The 19,520-nt window shown below is 39.7% G+C and overlaps 1 protein-coding gene across 3 annotated transcripts; it reads left to right on the forward strand.

Annotated features, from left to right (window-relative positions):
• The first annotated feature begins 5,207 nt into the window (after positions 1–5,207).
• Positions 5,208–15,908, forward strand: LOC143183646 (uncharacterized). Of its 3 annotated transcripts, none has more exons than XM_076385295.1 (3): positions 5,208–5,291; positions 14,426–14,643; positions 15,014–15,908. In XM_076385295.1, the coding sequence occupies exons 2-3, from the start codon at positions 14,495–14,497 to the stop codon at positions 15,258–15,260; spliced, it is 396 nt and encodes a 131-aa protein (XP_076241410.1). In that variant the 5' UTR covers positions 5,208–5,291; positions 14,426–14,494; the 3' UTR covers positions 15,261–15,908. The 3 variants fall into 3 exon arrangements, with proteins under 3 accessions (XP_076241410.1, XP_076241409.1, XP_076241408.1); XM_076385294.1 differs by lacking the exon at positions 5,208–5,291 and adding an exon at positions 13,507–13,533; XM_076385293.1 differs by lacking the exon at positions 5,208–5,291 and adding an exon at positions 14,175–14,275.
• Positions 15,909–19,520: the final 3,612 nt, after the last annotated feature.

The following is a 19,520-nucleotide window of genomic DNA, read 5'->3' on the forward strand; positions in this document are numbered from 1 at the left end:
ATTGATGTAATGCCTTTGAAAAGATCTCAAGGCTGGGGCGGTCTTTCCCACGACCACAACGAACCCCAGCCGACCGTTAAAGGACCTGCAACGTCTACGGGGGTGGGCAGGTCTGTTTTCACATGTGGCTCGCGAAAAAAAAAGGCCCTCGGAAGGCCGTTATGGGGTCACGGGTCGACGTGCTGCCGGCTGACTTATGGAACGCTCGCGTCGGGGACCAGCTCTCCACTCGTTTCTCCAATTAGACGCGATATTTGTCCCTGACGGCCGAGGTTTCCGACGGATTCGAAAGCGGTTTCCCTCGAAGGGCCCTGTTACGTGTGCAAATGAGGCGTGACGGTTTTCGACGTAATGAAAACGGCCCCGGGTCCGTGTTAACATGCCTCCCGCTTTAATGGACAAGCGGGAACGAATGAAATTCGGGGAGAGTGGCCGAAGGGAACGTGTTCTCGATTTGACTGCTTCGTAACGAGTTTCTTTGATTTTGCTCGGTGAATCGGGAAGGTTGAGATGCGAGTTAGATGTGTTGAGAGGAGGAGAAATTCGAAGCATTTAGAATGGTTTTTTTGGGGAAAGGGTTTTAGAGTAGAATGTGACAGGAGGAAGGGCGTTGAACCCATCGTTGAGAAAAATATTAGAAACATGAGGTTTTGTATTGTGTTTTCGATATTTTATAATAGCAATAAAAATATAGATATTTTTTAAGTATCTATGTTCTATTACTTGGAGCATTCTATAAAAAACAAGATTGATAACTGTTACATTGAGATTGAAAGTCTGGAATAGTTAACTACATACAGAAATTGATCAATGAGAAGCAATTTTAAGAGTATATATATAAAGAATAATCAATTACAAAGTTACTCGTTGAGAATGTGTTCAATTTTTAGCGTACAGTGTAATTCAGGGATAAGAAGCGACGATCGTTAATTGTAACGATCGGACCGAGATAAGAGCATGTTCATGATGGGCTCCGATAAAGATCTCGATAGAGGAGTGCGAAATTAACGGCGAAGCGGGCCAGATCATGAACAGCGTAATCTGCCCGAGGGTTTAATAACTTTTAATCTCACCACGCTGTTTTCTTGTACCAGGAATACGCAACAGCGCCTTTATCGCTATGAAAATTTGATTCGTTTTTAATGCCGCGAGATTGTTGTATCAGCTTGATAAAATTAAATTACAGGATCAAATAAATTCGAAGATTAAGATGGAAGCACGTTTTGAAACATCGATCGGATAAAAAATTGCTTATGCGAGTTCGATAGCGGAGCGATATGTCAGGCTCATATTGAGTTAATGATGGCGATTATTATTCGAGGCTTGTAATTAATTTTACATCACGAAACAGTGATTTTCGGTTTATTTTGTTTTATTTATGTTTATCTTGCGGATTTACAATTATCGAATTTGTGTAAAATTTAAAGAGCAATTTAAGTTTGAATTATCAAAACTCAGGAACAAGAATTTTTTCAGCAAACGTTAATGAATTTCAGTTCTTATCTTATTTGATATGATAGCATGCTACGACACCTCTGAAACATCGAATATCTTTGAAATAAATTTCTAAAAAAATACGCCTTATATATCGTATTTTTTATTCTAAAATATTCAGCGAGAAATTTGACTTTGAAATAACGTAAGTGTAAACATGTTGAAGGCTACAATGAGTACAGTAAAATTGAAATGCACGCCCACAATTCTTAAAATAATATTAAGCATAATAACAAAAAACTTCCAGCGTAGTATTCTATTCACTAACATATTCTAAACGCAAGGTGACTCTATTGAAGTTTTACAATTAAGTGAGTATATATAAACAATAAAATAGTATAGGACAATTTCTACCTATGAAGTCCTTTTCACATGAAAAAATGTCTTGAAAGTACCTAATAAAACAATTTTTAAAAATCTCTAGAATCAGATATGGAGTACATAGACTTAAGCCACGTTCCTACTTGTATAAGTAAATTTCAACTTGTACATTTATGTAACTCTACCAAAATACATATTTACTCTCACTAAAGCTTCATTCTGCATAGCTAAAAATAAAGACTGGATAACACAATCGTACCTATTCAACGAAACACCAGAAAACATGATTTTCTTGTTTTCCTGAATCGGTGGTGCCAACGTTGTCACAGTGTTTTACTTTATTCAACGTTCTCCTATCCATACGTATGTATGGACGAAGTAACCCAAATACGAGGTACGTAGCTTCGTATAAATTGGTCGATCTTTTTTCTACTTCGAATTCGATATACGCATTTGACTTTTTAAGCAGCGAAAGTCCGACTGGTGATTCTCTGACCTCTGATTAAAAAGGTGCTTCCAAGAGTGTCACCGCGTCGGTCACAGTCGCCAACACCATTTTATTGTAATCCAATGCTTGCCTTGCAGTGGCGTAACTCATCGAATATTTTCATGGAGCAGCACAATCTTCATATAGATTCTAGAAAAAGAATTTAAAACATTCTTTTTTTCCATTCTTCCATACGTATAATAGAGCTTCATGTATTCTCCCACATCTTCCTCCATATGAAATCAAAGACGAAACCCTACCTCATATAAACAAGATGTCACTCTCCAAACAAGATGTCAGCTACGTGTTTTCAGACTATTTCTTAATCCCTCGCTGGTTTGATTCGGCACGAAGCACTCGCAAAAGCTGCGAAGGATCGTGAAGCCCGAGGAGGGACGTGAAACCATCGGCGAGCAGCCGATAAGAGGCTCGTTTGTCAAGGATCCCTGGAACGAAACGCAGAAAATCGTTTGGAAAGCCATCGGTGGGAGTCCCGACAGGATGTTGGGACTGAAGGGGGCACGGAAAAGAGAGATCGAGAGGGGAACGATCGGCGATACGAAGGGCGTTCTGGCTTCGTATGTCGCATAAGAACAAGACCCCTTACTGGTCTCGTTCGACAAGCTTTCTTCGTTGTCTATACCCAGAAACGCGTGAGTGGACATCGGCGGATCGTCGGTCCCCGCTGTCAGCCATGACATTTAGCAGTCGCCGTCATAAGGGCCTAACCTTCCCCAAGGTCCCCATGTGGCTCGCTCGCCTGGAACTTGATACACGAAATGCGCACGCTGAAATGCTTCGATTGTTTTATTTGTAACTTGACTCGATTGCTTGTGCCTGATTTCGTTTCTTCATAATACATTCAGGGGGCGATAAATGGTATTGCGATCTAATACGGGGAGCTTAAGTAAACTTAGATAATTGTCGATAGGCATTTGATGATGGAGTGAAAATGGAGATACGCGTAAATTAGTGCTGTGAAATGAATTTTCATTCAAAAATGAATTATTGATTTTGTAATTATAGTTACTGTATGAACGGTGGAAGATTTATTGGAAATGTTTGTATTTTATGTGAGGAATTATTTATTTAGAAAGGCGAGACTAACGCACAGAGACTGAATATTAGACTTTATCTGAACCCTGCCACTAATGGTAATATAAGCGTCTTTGGGGGCGAGAGACAAGCTACTTCAGTTTGAAGTGGACTACTGTATCCAATGGGAGATTTTTTCCTTTTACTACGCCTAACTGTGGATAATGTAAAATGTCAAACAAGAAAGTGGAAGACAGAAGAATGATGTCTCGAGTGAAAGGTGGATATTAAACGGACGGAATAGTACCGTAAATGCATAATAAAATGAGCTTAATAGCAGGATCAAACTCAATTAACGTGAAATACCATCCAACTAATATTATTCTAAACTCGAAATATCCATTCGTTTGTGACTTACTTATCTAGCAGTTGCATTTTGACCGTATTTCTAAGTGCACAAGAGGATATGACTTCATCTCGAAATGCCTGTCGCTGCCATTACCCGCGAGACCTTTAATCCGCCTCTGCACCTCGTAACAGAAACTAATATAATAGTATAATAGTGTCACGATGATGGCCGAGCGACGAAGGCGCAAACGCGGATATAAAACGCGCATTAGAAGACGTGAGAGCGTGAGCAAATATGCGTTTTGCTGCCAGCGAGCTTGATAAAATCATAAAGCCTCGAGGAACGATTTATATTGAGAGAGATTCACATTTTGCAGCGTGTTATTAAATGAAATGGCATAATTATCGTCGCGACTTTAGATCAATAATTCAGCGATAAAACTTTTGCCCTATCGACTCCAACTTTCAATCCACGTATGAAAAAACTCTTTAATACTAATTTTAAATTGTATTTAAATTTGCTTGTTAGAAAAGCAGTTTATGTACATGCTAATAAGAAGTGGTACTTTAACTCTTCAATTACGATTTCATCTTAAATGTAAATCCATCGTTGGGAGAAAGCTCCATAGAGATAATCTTCATCGATGCTCCGTTTTTGCCGCAACGACCCGATCGGTTCTTTTCATAGCGTCGTTCCCAGTATGTATTTGGAAGAAGGGAGGCTGGCGTGCACTTGGTCAAACAACAAGATCTGTACGGCGGCCCGCGTTTATTAGCGCTTCTAATTCAGGACCGGAAGTGGCCGAAAAGCAACGGCGAAAACAGGCCTCCAGGATTAAAATAGGCCTCCATAATGTACGGCTTAAACGCTTTGTATTAATAATTAACACGTTTCGTCGGCAAGCTGCGGGTCAGGCCGATCCCCTGTCCCCTCGTCCACCCCTGGTACAACCGCTATACTACTACAAGCAACGCTATTAAGATAGTTGTTGCCGAAATCGAGTTTTTTTATGAAATGCCTTGCAATTTTAATCACATGTTAATATAAGCCTCATCTATATATCGTTAAAATTTAAAAAAATTTCACCATCCGAAATTCAAGTTATCTGCCTTCAAAGTTTCAACTTTTAACACATAATCCTTATACATACTAATTATATGTGCATATCTACAGACGTATCGAAAAGATTGATCATTCTCTGAGAAACGAAACAGTGTTTCTAATACGAATGTGTGAAAACAGCTGCCTTAACTTCACGGAAATTCCGAGCGACGCGAGTTCGACAGTCGAGAACGAATTACTGCGCTAATCTAGCGCGCCCTTGTGTGTTTAGCCCTCGAAACTTCACGGCGTCAATCGATTGCAATGCGTGCCCTTGCGTGTGGTTATTATGGTTCCTGAACGGCGCTACGGGCAAGCGTGATGTTTGTGCGCCGCGTTATACCTGGTGTTCGTTGTTTATAGTGGGATTTCTCGAGCGGCGTTACCGTTTTAGAGTGGGAGGTTTTGTTTGTCGTCGATGGCAATTGGAGCGCTGACCTTTTCGGTGAAGTTGGCGAGGACTCGTGAAGAGGGAATTTTGGTGCACTGGATTACTGGAACGAGGTGAGTACCGTAGATTTTTATCTGAGAATCTTTCGCCTGAATGCTTCGTTATCGGAATAAAATGTGTATAGGCAGTTAAAATATATATTGTAATATAATATATAATATAACTACAACTAAACGAAGCAATTTTGCACATGTAATGCAACATCTACGCATAATACTGTAAGATTATTTGATATCAATCTTCGATTTGTACATAGCAATCATACGAAAAAAGTGTACAAAAAGCCTACAAAATGAAGGCTTCGAAGTCGCAAATAAGAATAATCAAAGTTAATGTATCACGGCTGAAACAAGTTGCTGAAGTGTAGCATCATTCCTGCGTTGATAACTTCTTATGCTGTGCAATAACTTCACGTTCCGCTTGCGTAAAAGTAGTTATCTTTGAAGATTTCTCTGGCTTTTGTGCTTCAATATGCAATTTGATTGAAATGTTTCTCATACAATTTCTCACAAGTGGAATCGTGGAGTATAATATCAAATACAAATGATTGCAGAATTTTTTCAAGAGATATAAAAATTAAAGTTTAAATAATGAGTTGCAATCTTCCATCACTGATAAATTTCTGAGCTATTGTTTATAAAATATCTATCTGTATTATACACTCTACGTATGTAGGAATTGAACGTTCATCAACAAATAAGCTGGCATTAATCACAACTCATATTATGTTTAGTCTTACGGCGATTTATCGCGCAACGCAGTGTACGTGTGTCATTGTAAACGGAGCTTAACATCGTAGATATAGACCTGCAGTGATAAGTGTCGTCACTGTGAACGATATCTGTGGAAAATTCCATGAAAGAGTGTAGCGATTCGTGACAATAATGAAGAAAGGGAAGACGTCTCAGAAACTGGAGAGATCTAGACGCAAGATGTCATCTTGAAATATAGTTTTTACGTCAGACAATGTAATGTATCAAATACATTAAAAAAATATTACAGGAAAACTTGTTTTTCCTCTCTATATCGAATCGGCAGATAAAAGTACGTATAAATTAATTTCCTTTTATATTTACGATAATGTCTCAATTAATCGAATACTGAGAAAAAATTGCTTCTGGATATATCATTAGTAATGCAATTGGAGCGTGATTGCAGTAAGAGCATTAGAGTTTATTGAAGAATTAACAAGAGTTTTGATATCTTTTAATTTTAGCTTTTCCCATGTTTATTCAGTTTTATTGAATTGTAAATATGCAATACTGAATTCTGCAATATTATTAAAGACCTAGGTTACTTTCAATGGACACGAAAATTAACATTTTTAATTTGAGTTCATTTAGGTCAGGTCAGATATTACAGTTACTTGAAGTATACGGAAGTATCTGTTCACGAACGCTTAGTTGTACAAAACAGACACGCTTGTTACCACTTGGAAGCTATTACTTACTATTTTTGTATTGTAATGACTATCGACTATATGTAAGCATAAATGTTTAGACAACTCATTCCTTTCTTTCACGTATTGTTCTAGATCCATAACTGTATGTAAGGTAATACGTAACAATTGTAGTAGTAGATAACCTGGTGAGGAATTCCGGATTTAATATTCTGTAAATATTTATTCAGGAATTTCTATCACTTGGAAGCTTTTGTTTAGCCTGAAGTTACTAAATAAAACACTGATTGCTCAAAGTTTACTACGAAGAAAAAAAAATATGTACTTTGATATATAAATTGTCAAACTTCGTACTTAAACATCATAGTTCAAACTGAGAGTTTAAAAGAAAAAATCTGACGTTGTGACGTAAATCTTGGATTAGATAAGTTTCCGTGAAACGTGGCGAAGAATTTGAACGAGCGTATGATCACGTATCCCGATGGTGCAGGAAGCATAATGCATGCGCACGTCTTCGGCATCAGCGTGGACTGACGTCAGCGATCGATTTGATTGAGTTAAAATCGATTTCGCCATCAAGGGCGAAACTCCCATTAGTAGATTTGACGTAAAGCAGTTCGAATATATCACGTTATTGCAAGATGTGGAGCAAGCGCTGCTGGTTTGCTTGTAAAACCGCTTTTGGTTTAGCGATTCTAATCCACTCCATTCCAAAGACCATTTCTGTATAATTATACTGACTCTATCATATCGATGGTTTAAGAAATCTAATCTAAACGTAATATAAACTTCAAGCTCGATGATTTTATTAATCTCTAGCATGGCTGAGCCTATTTTGTTAAAAAAAAAAAACAATTCCTTATCTTTTAGGCGCATCTGTCATTCTTTCCCTAATCATGACATAACACACAATCTCGTGACAACAAAATTTTGGCAGAAACGCAGAATCATGACGACAGTGACTACACAGTAAGTATGCAAGTAAATAGTTTAACAAAAATACGCAACAATTATCTTGTAATTACATACGTTACTTATTACGCAACCGAGCAGGCCGTTCTTTCAGTAGCAATTTCGTCAGAAGTTAATCACGATTTCTTTCATGGGTTATCGCAGCAGAGTAAATGAATGAAAGGGTTCTCGATCGGGACCGGAAGTGGACGGGCTCCAGACGGCTCTGATCTCGGAGACGGCACGCTGATACGTCGAATTACCGACGCGAGTATCGGGGAGAGAAAGGGAAAGTCAATCGGGTGAAAGTCACTGGTCCGGATAGTTTTGCCTCTGTTTATGCCGTGTACGGTTTTACTCGGTGAGAGCAGCATCTTGGGATCCTTATTACACCGTCCCCCGCTACTTTTTCGATTTCATTTCCGTTCTGGCTCGTACTGACGAAACACGTCGCGGAGCTACACGACTGCTCGAGTACGGTCGTTTCTCTGGGATATTCGAGTGCACTAAAATGCTCGAGTTTATTGGAGTTTCAATAGATATTAGAAGAACTTGAACCATAGTATTTTGTTGGAATTTTGAAGCTTCAAATTATTTAGCATTTTCAATTGCAATTTTTTTATGAATAAGAGTGGGGTATAAATATAAATTGAATTTTGAAAATATGTCCCATGTTATAGACTCGCTAGTGGATAGTTATATTCGTGTAAAGTTTCCTTAAAAACTATTAGTCACCTTATGGCCACAGCATATCCTGCAGCTCTTGAGAATCTGGTCGCCAAATGTGCACGAAGGTTATTAGGTCTGGCGAAATTCTGTGGGACAAGCAGGGACAATGGATACTTCAGGTATAGACGTTTCTCAATAAGCTACCGATAGTTACATTTATTGCTAGTTTTCCATTTCATGCTTGAGCATGCACATTGAAGACCTCACCTCGAGTTATGCAAGCTTTCCATTTGAAAATAATTTGAAATGACTTTAACTTTACGAGATATCACACTTACGCGTTTCGTGTATAAAAATGTTGCTGTACTCGTAAATCTTCCTCTTCGAAGGGAACTAATACCGTTCTCAAATATTTGTTAAAATGACTGACAGTTCCAGAGATAATCGTGCTGAGGGATTAAATGGGGATAGATTATATTTAATTGGGTCTTCGCGTTTTATCTGAAAAATTCAGTACAATGTCGAATTGATTCCTGAATTATAATGTTGGAGTATTATTTGTTATCAAAGAGAGTGAATGACGTATAGTAGATTAAAATAGTAGAATCACATTTAACTTATCACATAAATCTATGTTAGTACCTCTTAAAAATAACAGCTTCTAAGGTGAGAGGGTACCTGATAAGACGTTTTTTTAGGCTATCGTATATCCTTCCACGATAAACTTCTATGATAAATTTCTTCTAGATACGAAAGGAGAAAGAACAGTATAGGGGGTATCTGGAATACGATAGCTAGGGTCAGTCATCTATTTCAGAAAGGGGACTAAATGTCGAAATCTCGGGTACATAATATACCATACATATCACAAGAATAAATACTCTGTATCGTTACATCCAGACCCTTATACTATTTTTCCATTCGAGTACAGAGCACATGTATCTTGCTTCTCATTGAAGACCCTCCTAGAATCCCATTAATTTCTTTTTTAGGCGCTCCCCTCGACATTATCATCACAATTTGCAATGTATACTCATCAATAGAAGCTTCTCGAAAGTCATTGCGCTCTGGGCGCACTGAACGAACAGAAGATGTTATATAGTGTCGTTGCATTTACCTGCGCATGTGCGTGACCCTTTGTACGCTTCCCCATAGACGACAATGGTTCCCCGATCCTGCCCCTAGCCATCGATGCGCCACGTGAACTCGACCTCAAGGAGACACACGTTGTCGCAAAACGTCCATCAGCCATAAACGTGCTACCTCCTTCTTGTTAGTCGATGGATACCTGCAGCGTGAAATATGTGACGTTAACGCAAAAACCTTATCACGAATACAGTAGTCCCTTATTGCACGAACATCGAACGTACCCACGTGAGTTCAATTAACGGGAGAGGGTACCCAGTTGCTTTTTACAGAGTTATCGATAGTCGTAAGAATAATAGCATACTTGAGGAGATAAAAACTGTCTGGGTAAACTACCCGGAAAAGACACCCATTCCTATTTATTAGGTATATACTTTCCTTTGATTTCCAAAGCACAGCGCAAATTCTTTTCTTTATTTTCTCCCATGCTTGACCGAGTTTCTCGGTCGAACTGTTCGAGGAGAAAAGTGAATCGAGAGTGAGCATAGGAGAGCAACGGAGCTATGCACTGGTGCGCGATAGCTCCAGGTGATAAGGTGGTGTACGTCATGGAGTGAAGAAAATTACAAAATTTATATTGTTATGAAAATACTCTAGGTAGCAACAGTTAATGAGACTAATTTGTAGAATGCATTAAGATTGTTCTAATTGCATGTGAGGACTGTGATGTGTGGTCTCCCTTTTCTCAGAACTCCAAAAATGCATGGGCACAATTTCCTAGCGACGTATGAGGAAATGGGGAAGTTTAGTTTTTCATAAACTTATAAACCATCGTGAGGTCGACCCTTCCCATACGTGTCGCTCCGACTCAACAAGCGGTAGACTTCAAAGGGTGCCGCGCAGTCGAGGGAAATAATCCTATGGCGTTGAAAACGCAAGTTTTATTCAACTTTTCATTAAATCTTTGTAAAAATATAACCAATCCATTACTGGAATTTTAATCGAAGAACCTCGACACGATTTCTAAGACGACAAGCTTAATATATTTTGATCTTATCCAATTTAACGGCAATCTAGTCACGCGAAAAAAATTGATTAGGAAAAAAGTTGCATGGGCTTACGTAATACCTGAATTTACCAGGTATTTGGAATTAATGTGACACGAGAAAGTCGTGATCGATGTGGCGCCAGGCGCTAAAAATGCGACAGGATGAGAAAGTGATCTCTCGTAATACGTGAACGCGCACAAACAACGATTATTAGTTGGGGCTCAAAATTGCAGAGAAGTCGTTAAGAGGAACTGACAAATTATCGCAGATTATGATAAATAAGAGTATCAAAAAGCATTTACTTCCTGTTTCCCAGTGTTAAAAAAATCTAATTTAATTTGAGAACTAAACCAGATTAAAAATTATTATTTTAGATTTTATGGATCGATTAAATGTTAAAAATATAGTAAAATTCATTTAACATGATAAATTACTCTAAAATGAAAATCCTATAAATTGTGTTATACGACAAAACTTCATTATCATAATTATTACAAAAAATAGGAAAAAGGGTGTTAATAATATATGTAACGTGATTTGTTGCAAGAATTACTATCTTGTTGGAAATATCAATCTCACACGAATTATTCCTCGATAGCGCGATCTTGTGACGTCAGTGAGCTATCAGTCCTTGATTACATGTTTACATTGCTGTCATCAAAAGGTTATAAATACACCTTGCATGTCCTCGATCCCTCAGTCCCCGGCGAGACGTCGTCGGGAATGGACCCTCTTCCAGGGGATCCAGGTTGGCATTTCCGACTACCCCCATCCCCTTGCCACCCCATCCTACCTCATTGGAGGTTCTTGGAGGCTTACTCTCTTACCCCTGACTCACACCAAGGGTCCCTTGCCTTGAGGCATATAGGACTCTTGGATCATGGGTCAGGGATGGAAGGTTAAGCTTCCTTGGATTTCTATGAGGCCAGTCTCTAGTCCTGGTTTAGTAGCTACTACATAATTTTTATTTAATTACTTTCTCTTACTGCTCAGTCCCTTCTCCTAATTTCTAATGGAAGATTAGGAATAACAATGGCTGCCATTGCTGAGTTTTGGGTTGCACATTAACAGCCCACCTTTGTATAAGGTTTCCAACATGTTTTCAAGGATACTATTTCGTAGCCTTCACTTTTCTTGTCGTCAAAAAATAACAAATTTTCAACAGACATCAAGGAGACCTCCGAGCAAAATTCAATCATCATTTACGTATTCCAAATGATTCGTAAACATACCTGCACAGTGTCGAAATTCTAAAGCCTGAAGCTACTCTGGAGATCCATCTCCGCTCATTGTCGAAATAGCTCGATATATCATTCCTGCTCGTTTAATAGAAAGTCAAGGCTGAAAAGAACTCTTCAGTGACTATAGTGCTGCAATCACGACTAACATTCTTCTATTTTTGTTCTTAGTATTTTCTTTAGTACTGTGACATTTAGTGCCAGATTCCTCTAAGAGAAAATTTTCCGCGAAACATTATAAAAAATCTAAAAGTACCGATACTCTTATCACAGCATTCTCTAATGGCGCACTGCTATAATACTTCTATGAAAATGAATACTAGTTCTACAAGTAAGGCTAAATAACACAATTTTTAATTTCACACAAGTTCTATTACCATCGCGTCATTGTAAACATAGTTACTGCACTTTTCATATACATACCATCAGAGAACATTACCTACATATTTTTCCAAATATCTCATTAAATGAAGTTACCTACCTACTCCAAAACTAGTCATAATTTATTAATAGAGACCTGGAAAATGTTCCAAGATCAAACCAAGCTATCTCAAAACGTCCATCTCAATAGAACAAAGTAATCCCTTGCAGAGGTGGTCAGCGTTCCATACCAACACGAAGGGGGCTAACAGCAAGTTTTTCGCGCGAGAAGCTACCGTGTATCAGCATTGCTCGAGCCGCCTCTTCGTCCGGTTTGCAAACGTGCATTTACCCGTGTCGTTATATGCCTGCCTGGTTGCATGTCGTCGCCTTGGCCTTTAACGATTCCTGGAACGATCTCGGCTCCGATCTATCGATTTGACTGCGATCTCCAGACGATACGCGCCGGCTATCTGCTCGCGAATTTCTGACTCGCTCCTCTGTCGTTTGTACATAATGCGCGCTAGGATGATTGGGCCAGCCGATGGGAAATGAAATCTCGCCGATCTTCGACGTAGATACGATTTATGTTACATTGTGGCGCGAGGAAACGGGTACGCGAACAAGCTGTCGGTAAATTGGAAATGGGATCGATTGTACGCGTCGATGGTATCGCAGATCTGTTATCTCGGCTTGAAGAGCAACGAAGAGGGAATATGCGCTCCGTGTGCAGGGAACATGGGTTTTTTCTGTAAGTAAACTGGTGTTTGGAGAGGACATTACGTGGTAAGGTAAGTGCATCTAAGGGTGCACAGTACTCGAATGTGGACATTAGCTGCCTATATATTTGAAAAAGGAAAGGTAATAAAGAAACCAAATTACAAAATTAAAGAGGAAATTTCTTGTTATCGCATTTGCAGTTTGACTGGTTTGTTGCATTTTATTTTTAAATATATAGTTAATGTCCAGTTACACTTACTCTAGTATGAGGCAATTTATTTTATTGGTTTTGTGGGGTTTGTAATTTAATAGTACTCTACTAAGTGTAATAAAATTGGTAATTAAGGAGGTGTCTGAGACTTGATACTCATGTCAAGCCACTTACTCAAAGTCCTACTATATATTCCGCGGTGATAAAGAAAGTACGCATAATTAAATTCCCGCTGAAGCGAAACAGACAGCGAGACCGTCTATCAGTACAGTGTACTCCATAATTCAGCCTCGAAAAGTGGCCTCGCTGCATCTGGCTCGCATCACGCCGCCTCGTACTTACGCACGTAACCAAATAAAGTAGTAGGTGTGAAATTTGAATTGCAAGCGTTCCCGCCGCTTTCCACCGCGTCGCTGTAAATAAAAGCGATTCCCGCGACCACCGAGCCGAGCAACTGGAACGAAATTCATCGTCGAAAGTTTCGAAAGCGTCCGCGAGGATCCACCAGGAGAGAGATGTCTCGTTACCCGCGATCAAAGACAGGATACGGTAACAAAGGGAGGCAGGAAGAAAGGGAAAAGTTAGGCCAAGTGTCCAGCAGATGTACGGACGGTGCGTACTCGTATGCATTATTATTGGAGTGCAGAAGGAAAGACACGGGTGTACACGTGCTAAGCAGAACCCCGCGCAGTCGAAGGGCCCTTTCTTTCACGGGCCCTGCATTCTTCCTCTTTCAGCGGACGGCGGAATGGCGCAGGACAAATCGTGTGCATCGGTTCGAATACCGTTACCAGCTAAAAACCATGCTTCCTCGCTGGCGACGTTCGCCTTTTGTTTCTGTCTGACCCTCCACGAGGGGTGAAAATGAAACGTTCCCTTCGGACCCGAGAAGTTTCATCTGGGACCTCGGGGAAGGCTGTGCCGAGAGGATTGCCATATCTGGATGGTGTTGCTTCGTTTCAACGTGACTGGAAGATGGAACTTTTTCATTTCAAACACTCTGAGTATTGGCTAGCATGGCACCCATATGTGAATGATAATTTTTATGTACCTTAAGGGTGTGAATATGTTATTCTCGTGTCACTTGAAATCATCTTACATACTATAGCAAGTCCATAGGTTTGTTCCTTGTTTTAGATCGATTTTGTTATAATATGAAACGAATTTGTTATAGTACGTAACATGAGTTCACGTGACGTAATGTGTTCACACCCTAACATACTCCATTGCGAAGAATAACTTTGATTTTGATAAAAAATGCTTCCCAGAGTGGTTACAGCTATCAAGAAAGTATACTTGAAATTACTGTGCTGCTTGTAACGCAGCGAGCAAAATGGATTAACATATCTGTTAGGTGAGCGCGATTTCAGCGTGGGTCGAACAACTATTTCACGTTTCGCAATTTTATTGTTCGGCCTCTAAATTGGATAATGCAAAAGAATATGCGAGGATAATTGCTGCCTCGAGCAGAGCTCTGTTTAACACTGCCATGGGCTCCTTTCAGGCAGGAACGGGTGAGAAAAGAGGCGGAGGGCCCGAGAGATGAGAGTGTGCCGGCTAATAAGAAAATGCCATGCTGAAAATGTCACACGCTGAGCAACGTGACGTCACGCCACAACTCGTTTCTCTGCGTTTTACGCGGCTGTTGTCGAAACGTCAGCCCAGGAGTGAGAGTCCCCGAGGGAAAAGTGGACCAGGCCCAGAATTTGATCTAACGAATTCGTAAGTTCTTCTAACTATCACATCTCGATGGAACATTTTTTAGTTGTACTGAATTCCCTTCTAATAGAATTTTTATTATTATAAAATGATGTAGGTGAGTCCCAACCTCGATAATAGAGCTGCCAAAAGAGTCGGCTTATTTTTTTTTAAAACATTATCCTTATCTAAAATGAATCTTAAAAGAAAAATATTCAAAAACTGACACACCTTTTTCCAAAAATCAGTTTTTCCTTACTCTTCTATCAGTGAGTTCTGCAACTGCCTATAAAACGTTCGTCGAACATGTCGCGGTATCTGTTCAGAGTTTAGAGAAAGCTCTGCCGCTTGCTCAATAATTATAATGCGGTATCTCCTGTCGGTTGACTTTCAGGCAAGCGGGAACCGATTTTTGTGAAATTACTCGCAGCTGTAACGGCAACATATCAATCGGAGGAGGAAGTGACATTTCGCGAGGGGAAAGCCGGAAGTTCGGGCACGAGGTCGTGCGAGTTGGAACCAAGAACGCCGCCAGTTTCATGGAGGCGCAATGTCAAGTGCTACGAAAAGGTCGGACACGGTTCAAATGGAGCTTCGAAAACGATTCGTTCCCCACCTCCCATCAACTCCCTGCACATTAACCTTTGAGTCATGGAGGCGTTATTGCAACCGAGTTCGTTCACTTTAAAGCTCTCAGTTCGATATCTATGTTTTCATTTCGAAATTTCAGATAAATAGTGTTGATATTTTTAAATGAGCCCTGAGCACGCTTACTTTTAGAGGAATATTTTATAATCGTTGATAATTAAAGAATGAGGAAAATTTCCATTCCGAATTGTATACCTGAGACCTTTCTTCACACTGACCTGGAAACTCTTTCTAACGGACGTCTCATTATGGTTTGCACGTGAAAAGAATGTTATAATAATACGTAGTAAATTAGGGGTTGAATACTGGCCGCAAGGGAACGTATAATTCTCGCCAGGTAATGAAGGATTAATAATGCTGATAGCATAACCGTGTTGATGCGCGGTCAACAACCGCAGGTAAAACTTGGGGGACGTTTAAAGAAGCTCATTGTTTCTTTCCGTTTTTACACCCTCTTTGCTGTGTATCGTTCAGATTTTTATAATGCAGTTCTCCCAGATTGTGCGTAGTAAATTAGTGCCTTAACCAAAATGAGTTTTATTATCCTCATGATTCTTCAAATATTTCAACTCTCGTATAAACATCAGATTTGTTCTCGACATCGTGCAGTTGTAAAATAATTGAAGTAACAGTAAATTATATATAGAAATTTGACTCAGTATTAAATGATAAACCCACTGTAATACGTACTTTCCTTCTGATATTTGACACCTTTAAGTATTATATAGGTACTTACCTCCGCATAAATAGTCATTTGATTTTAGTACTCCAAAACGCCAGCAAGAAATGAATGGCATATACAATTACAGCAGCAATCAAACGCCCACGTTTTTCCTGTACGATTTCGTGTAATAATCAACACCGTTTGGTAACGATTTAGGAGTCAGGCCCTGTCCAATTAGGGGGTGTCGGTTTTTCCCATAACATACGGGCCGATGAGGGAGTCTCAATGGTAGTACCCTAATAGAGAAGAGGGTTAATGTTTTTAACCCCAAACAGATTCTCATGCAGCTATATATAACGACTAATAGGAGTCAGTTTTCGTCATGGTGGCCGATCTATACGGACAGATATCAGTTTGGTATATGCGGGCTCTTTGTAGGACATGCATGCGTCATGAACGAATCGAAGTCACCATTTCCATTGTAAATCCGAACATTGTATCGATCTGTCAATGAAGAGTACCGTGTTCTCGCCTATATTTCTCACTGTCTGTTCTTCTTTTAACTCATGCCCTTATACGTATGTTCTTTCACCGAACAAAACCCCAATAACTCTAATTTGTATAAATAAAAATAAAATGACTAACAAATAAAGAGATATTTATCCGGTAAATTCTCTTGCATGTATGTTCACCGACTGATTAGCCAGAAAATTATATCCCTCAGTATGATATGATTCAGCACCGTAATTTTATTCATAATTATCATATATATCATAATTATACGCCTCTGAGTAACGAATGGCTCGTTGAAAATTCTAGCAAAACCTTGCACTCGGCCTGTGACAACGATGACTCGCTGTTTCGTTCCTGCGATCGCGTTTTCCTTGCACCAATACAGATTTCTTTGGGTTAAAGTTTCCACGACACCAACACGAGGAGCTGTCTAGAGGATCGATCGATTTTTTTCGCCATTGGGGATAGGAACGTTGCATTGTTGCAACACAGATCGAGAGCGGCGTATAATCGAATGCTAACAATGCATAGACAGTGGTTATTTACAATCTGCGGCTTACATCGCTCATGAATAGGAGCTCAATTTCATTCACGCGACTCTTCTCGGTATTCTATCGCTCGGCTACGTTCAAGCTATCGGATCGCAACGCACTGAATACCGCAACTGAAATAGTTACGCCGTCTTTCAGGCATCGACGTTAGTCTCGCTTATCGCATGGTTTAACGTAGTCGCTGTGTATCTACTCTTTGGAAAATACTTGAACCTGCTGGGCGAGCAATTTAATTTAAGAGCTGCGCGGTCGATGATTAAAAACAGGCAACGATAAGTGTTTACGTCGCTTTTCGACAAGCAAATACAGGCTCGATGAAAATTTTATCGGAGCGATGATATAGGAACGCAAATATGAAGGTTCTCGAAGAGGGTAATTAGAAGAATTGAAATTCTTTTAATGTGGGACCAGTGAGTCACCATTTCAGTAATTGCGAGTGTTAGAGAAGGCTGTTTGGAAATTAGAATGGTAGGTAGTGGTATTACTTGAAAAGAGTCGCTGAGACTGACAGGAAGTTTACTTATGCAAAGTGTTAGAATTTCTTAGATAAGAGTTCTGAGGTAGATCTTGTAATGTGTTGGATGAAATTTATACCTTTCAGTGTAAGGAGAATCTTTTATTAATTTCGATTTCAATTCTGTTTTGTTCAAGAGGCTCAGTCTGAAATCATATTGAAACGATTCAAAATTTAATTTAGCACCTTTGACTTTTGAACATTGACAATCCTATGAGAAATGACTGATTGTATAAGTAGTTATTCGATTCGATATATTAGCATCGACGATGGTAAAGCTGGACAGAACTCGCAGTCAGTGTATTAATTACTCTGTAATTACCTTTCCTTTTTTACGAGATCGTTGAGTTTCCCTTCGTTTTTAATTCTACAGATTTGCAGAACAACGTTCCTGTAGTTTCCATAGTAATGTCTACTAAATTGTAGTTTATACTTCAGAGTACCTATGAAACTTTACCTATGAACTAGAAGAGTGTTAAAACAATTTTCCAGAAAACTTGATAAGACAGTATAGTTTTTATCTGAAGTATTATTATACTTACGCCAGAACAAAAATACTCCATCTGATTATCGTTGAAGTGTATTACGCAATGGAAGTTGGAAAAAGTCGAAGGGTTCCGAAGAAAGGAAACACTTATTTTTCAGTGAATTTTGAAACACGTAGAAAATGAAGCGCTGATATCTTTCACTCACTTGTATACAAGATAGCGGTAGGTAGACGTAAAGAGATAACAACATAGATTATACTATATTACAAATAATACGTCTTACAAATACTTTATCTAAATAAGAACACGCTATAGATAAATCGATTCAACAAAAACATACAGAAAATTACTTAAAAATTTCCTGGTACTGTCAAAAATGATTAATCGCTGACAGAAACTTGTATTTTTATACGAACATTAACCAGCCATTTTTTAAATTCTATTTAAACACTATTTTTAGACTTCAGTTTTGATCCGAGGTGGTCTGCTAATTTTCTCTCAATTATACTACTGTCTATTTCTAGATCATCGACATTCCAGAAATTTAAAAATGTTTTCTGGGTACTCTTCTGCTAAAAAAAGAATCTATTTCCCTTGATCTATAAATAAACATAGCTCCAACAAAATCTACATATTTTAAAAGGAACACAAAGCACATTGAAAACGAACTCCACACAGAAAACTGCTCATCTACCTTTCACTGCTCCAATAAATAAATAAGAATATCTAAAAAAATCCTCTAACACAAAACTAAAAGACTCATAGTAAAAAAGAACTTATGTCCAAAGAACCTACCACAAAAACTCCCTCTAAAACAATCACCTTAATCCCAAAAATTCTAACTAGTGTCTCTAATGCTGCATTTAGTCCAAGCGAACAAGCTCGCTCTCCCCACTTGAACCATCTTCAAACGACACGAACATTCCTTCATTCACTTGTCTCTTTCATTCATTCGCAATAATCGAATTTTCCCCTCAAGTGAGAGAAGATCAACCATTCCCCCGTTTCATCTAATCGCGCCATAATAAACCACCAATCTCTCATCAGAATTCCCCATGTGTCGATCCAAGACCGAATCTCCCAAAAGGATGCTCACCCCCGACCCATCTTGCGCGCACCTAAAAACCACCCTAACCGCGGCTCGGCCAATAGAAACCGTGAGGGTCGAGGATGCAACAGGATCCTTCGAAAATTTCGCGGACCAAGGGGTTGCCGGCATCGGCGTCGAGGGAGAGATAGACGACGCGCGCGATTGGCCCGACGACCTGGCGCGGTTGCCAAGTCCGTCGGTCGCGCTCGGCTCGGTGGTGGGGGCCGCCGAGCGGCGAGGCGCGCCGCGATTGGCCGAGCGCGCGGTGCCGCCTTTCGAGTCTCACGGGCCGCCGCGCGGGCACACGCATCCTCAGTTCGCATTCGGAGGCCCTGCGAGCTACATTTCCTCGAGAAGGAAAGGAAAGAACCGAGAGACACCGCGAGCTTTCAAGTTTCCCCTTCCACGGGAGTCGCGACTTATTCTGCGATTC

Source organism: Calliopsis andreniformis, chromosome 9, assembly GCF_051401765.1.
Source record: "Calliopsis andreniformis isolate RMS-2024a chromosome 9, iyCalAndr_principal, whole genome shotgun sequence".
NCBI lineage: Eukaryota > Metazoa > Arthropoda > Insecta > Hymenoptera > Andrenidae > Calliopsis > Calliopsis andreniformis.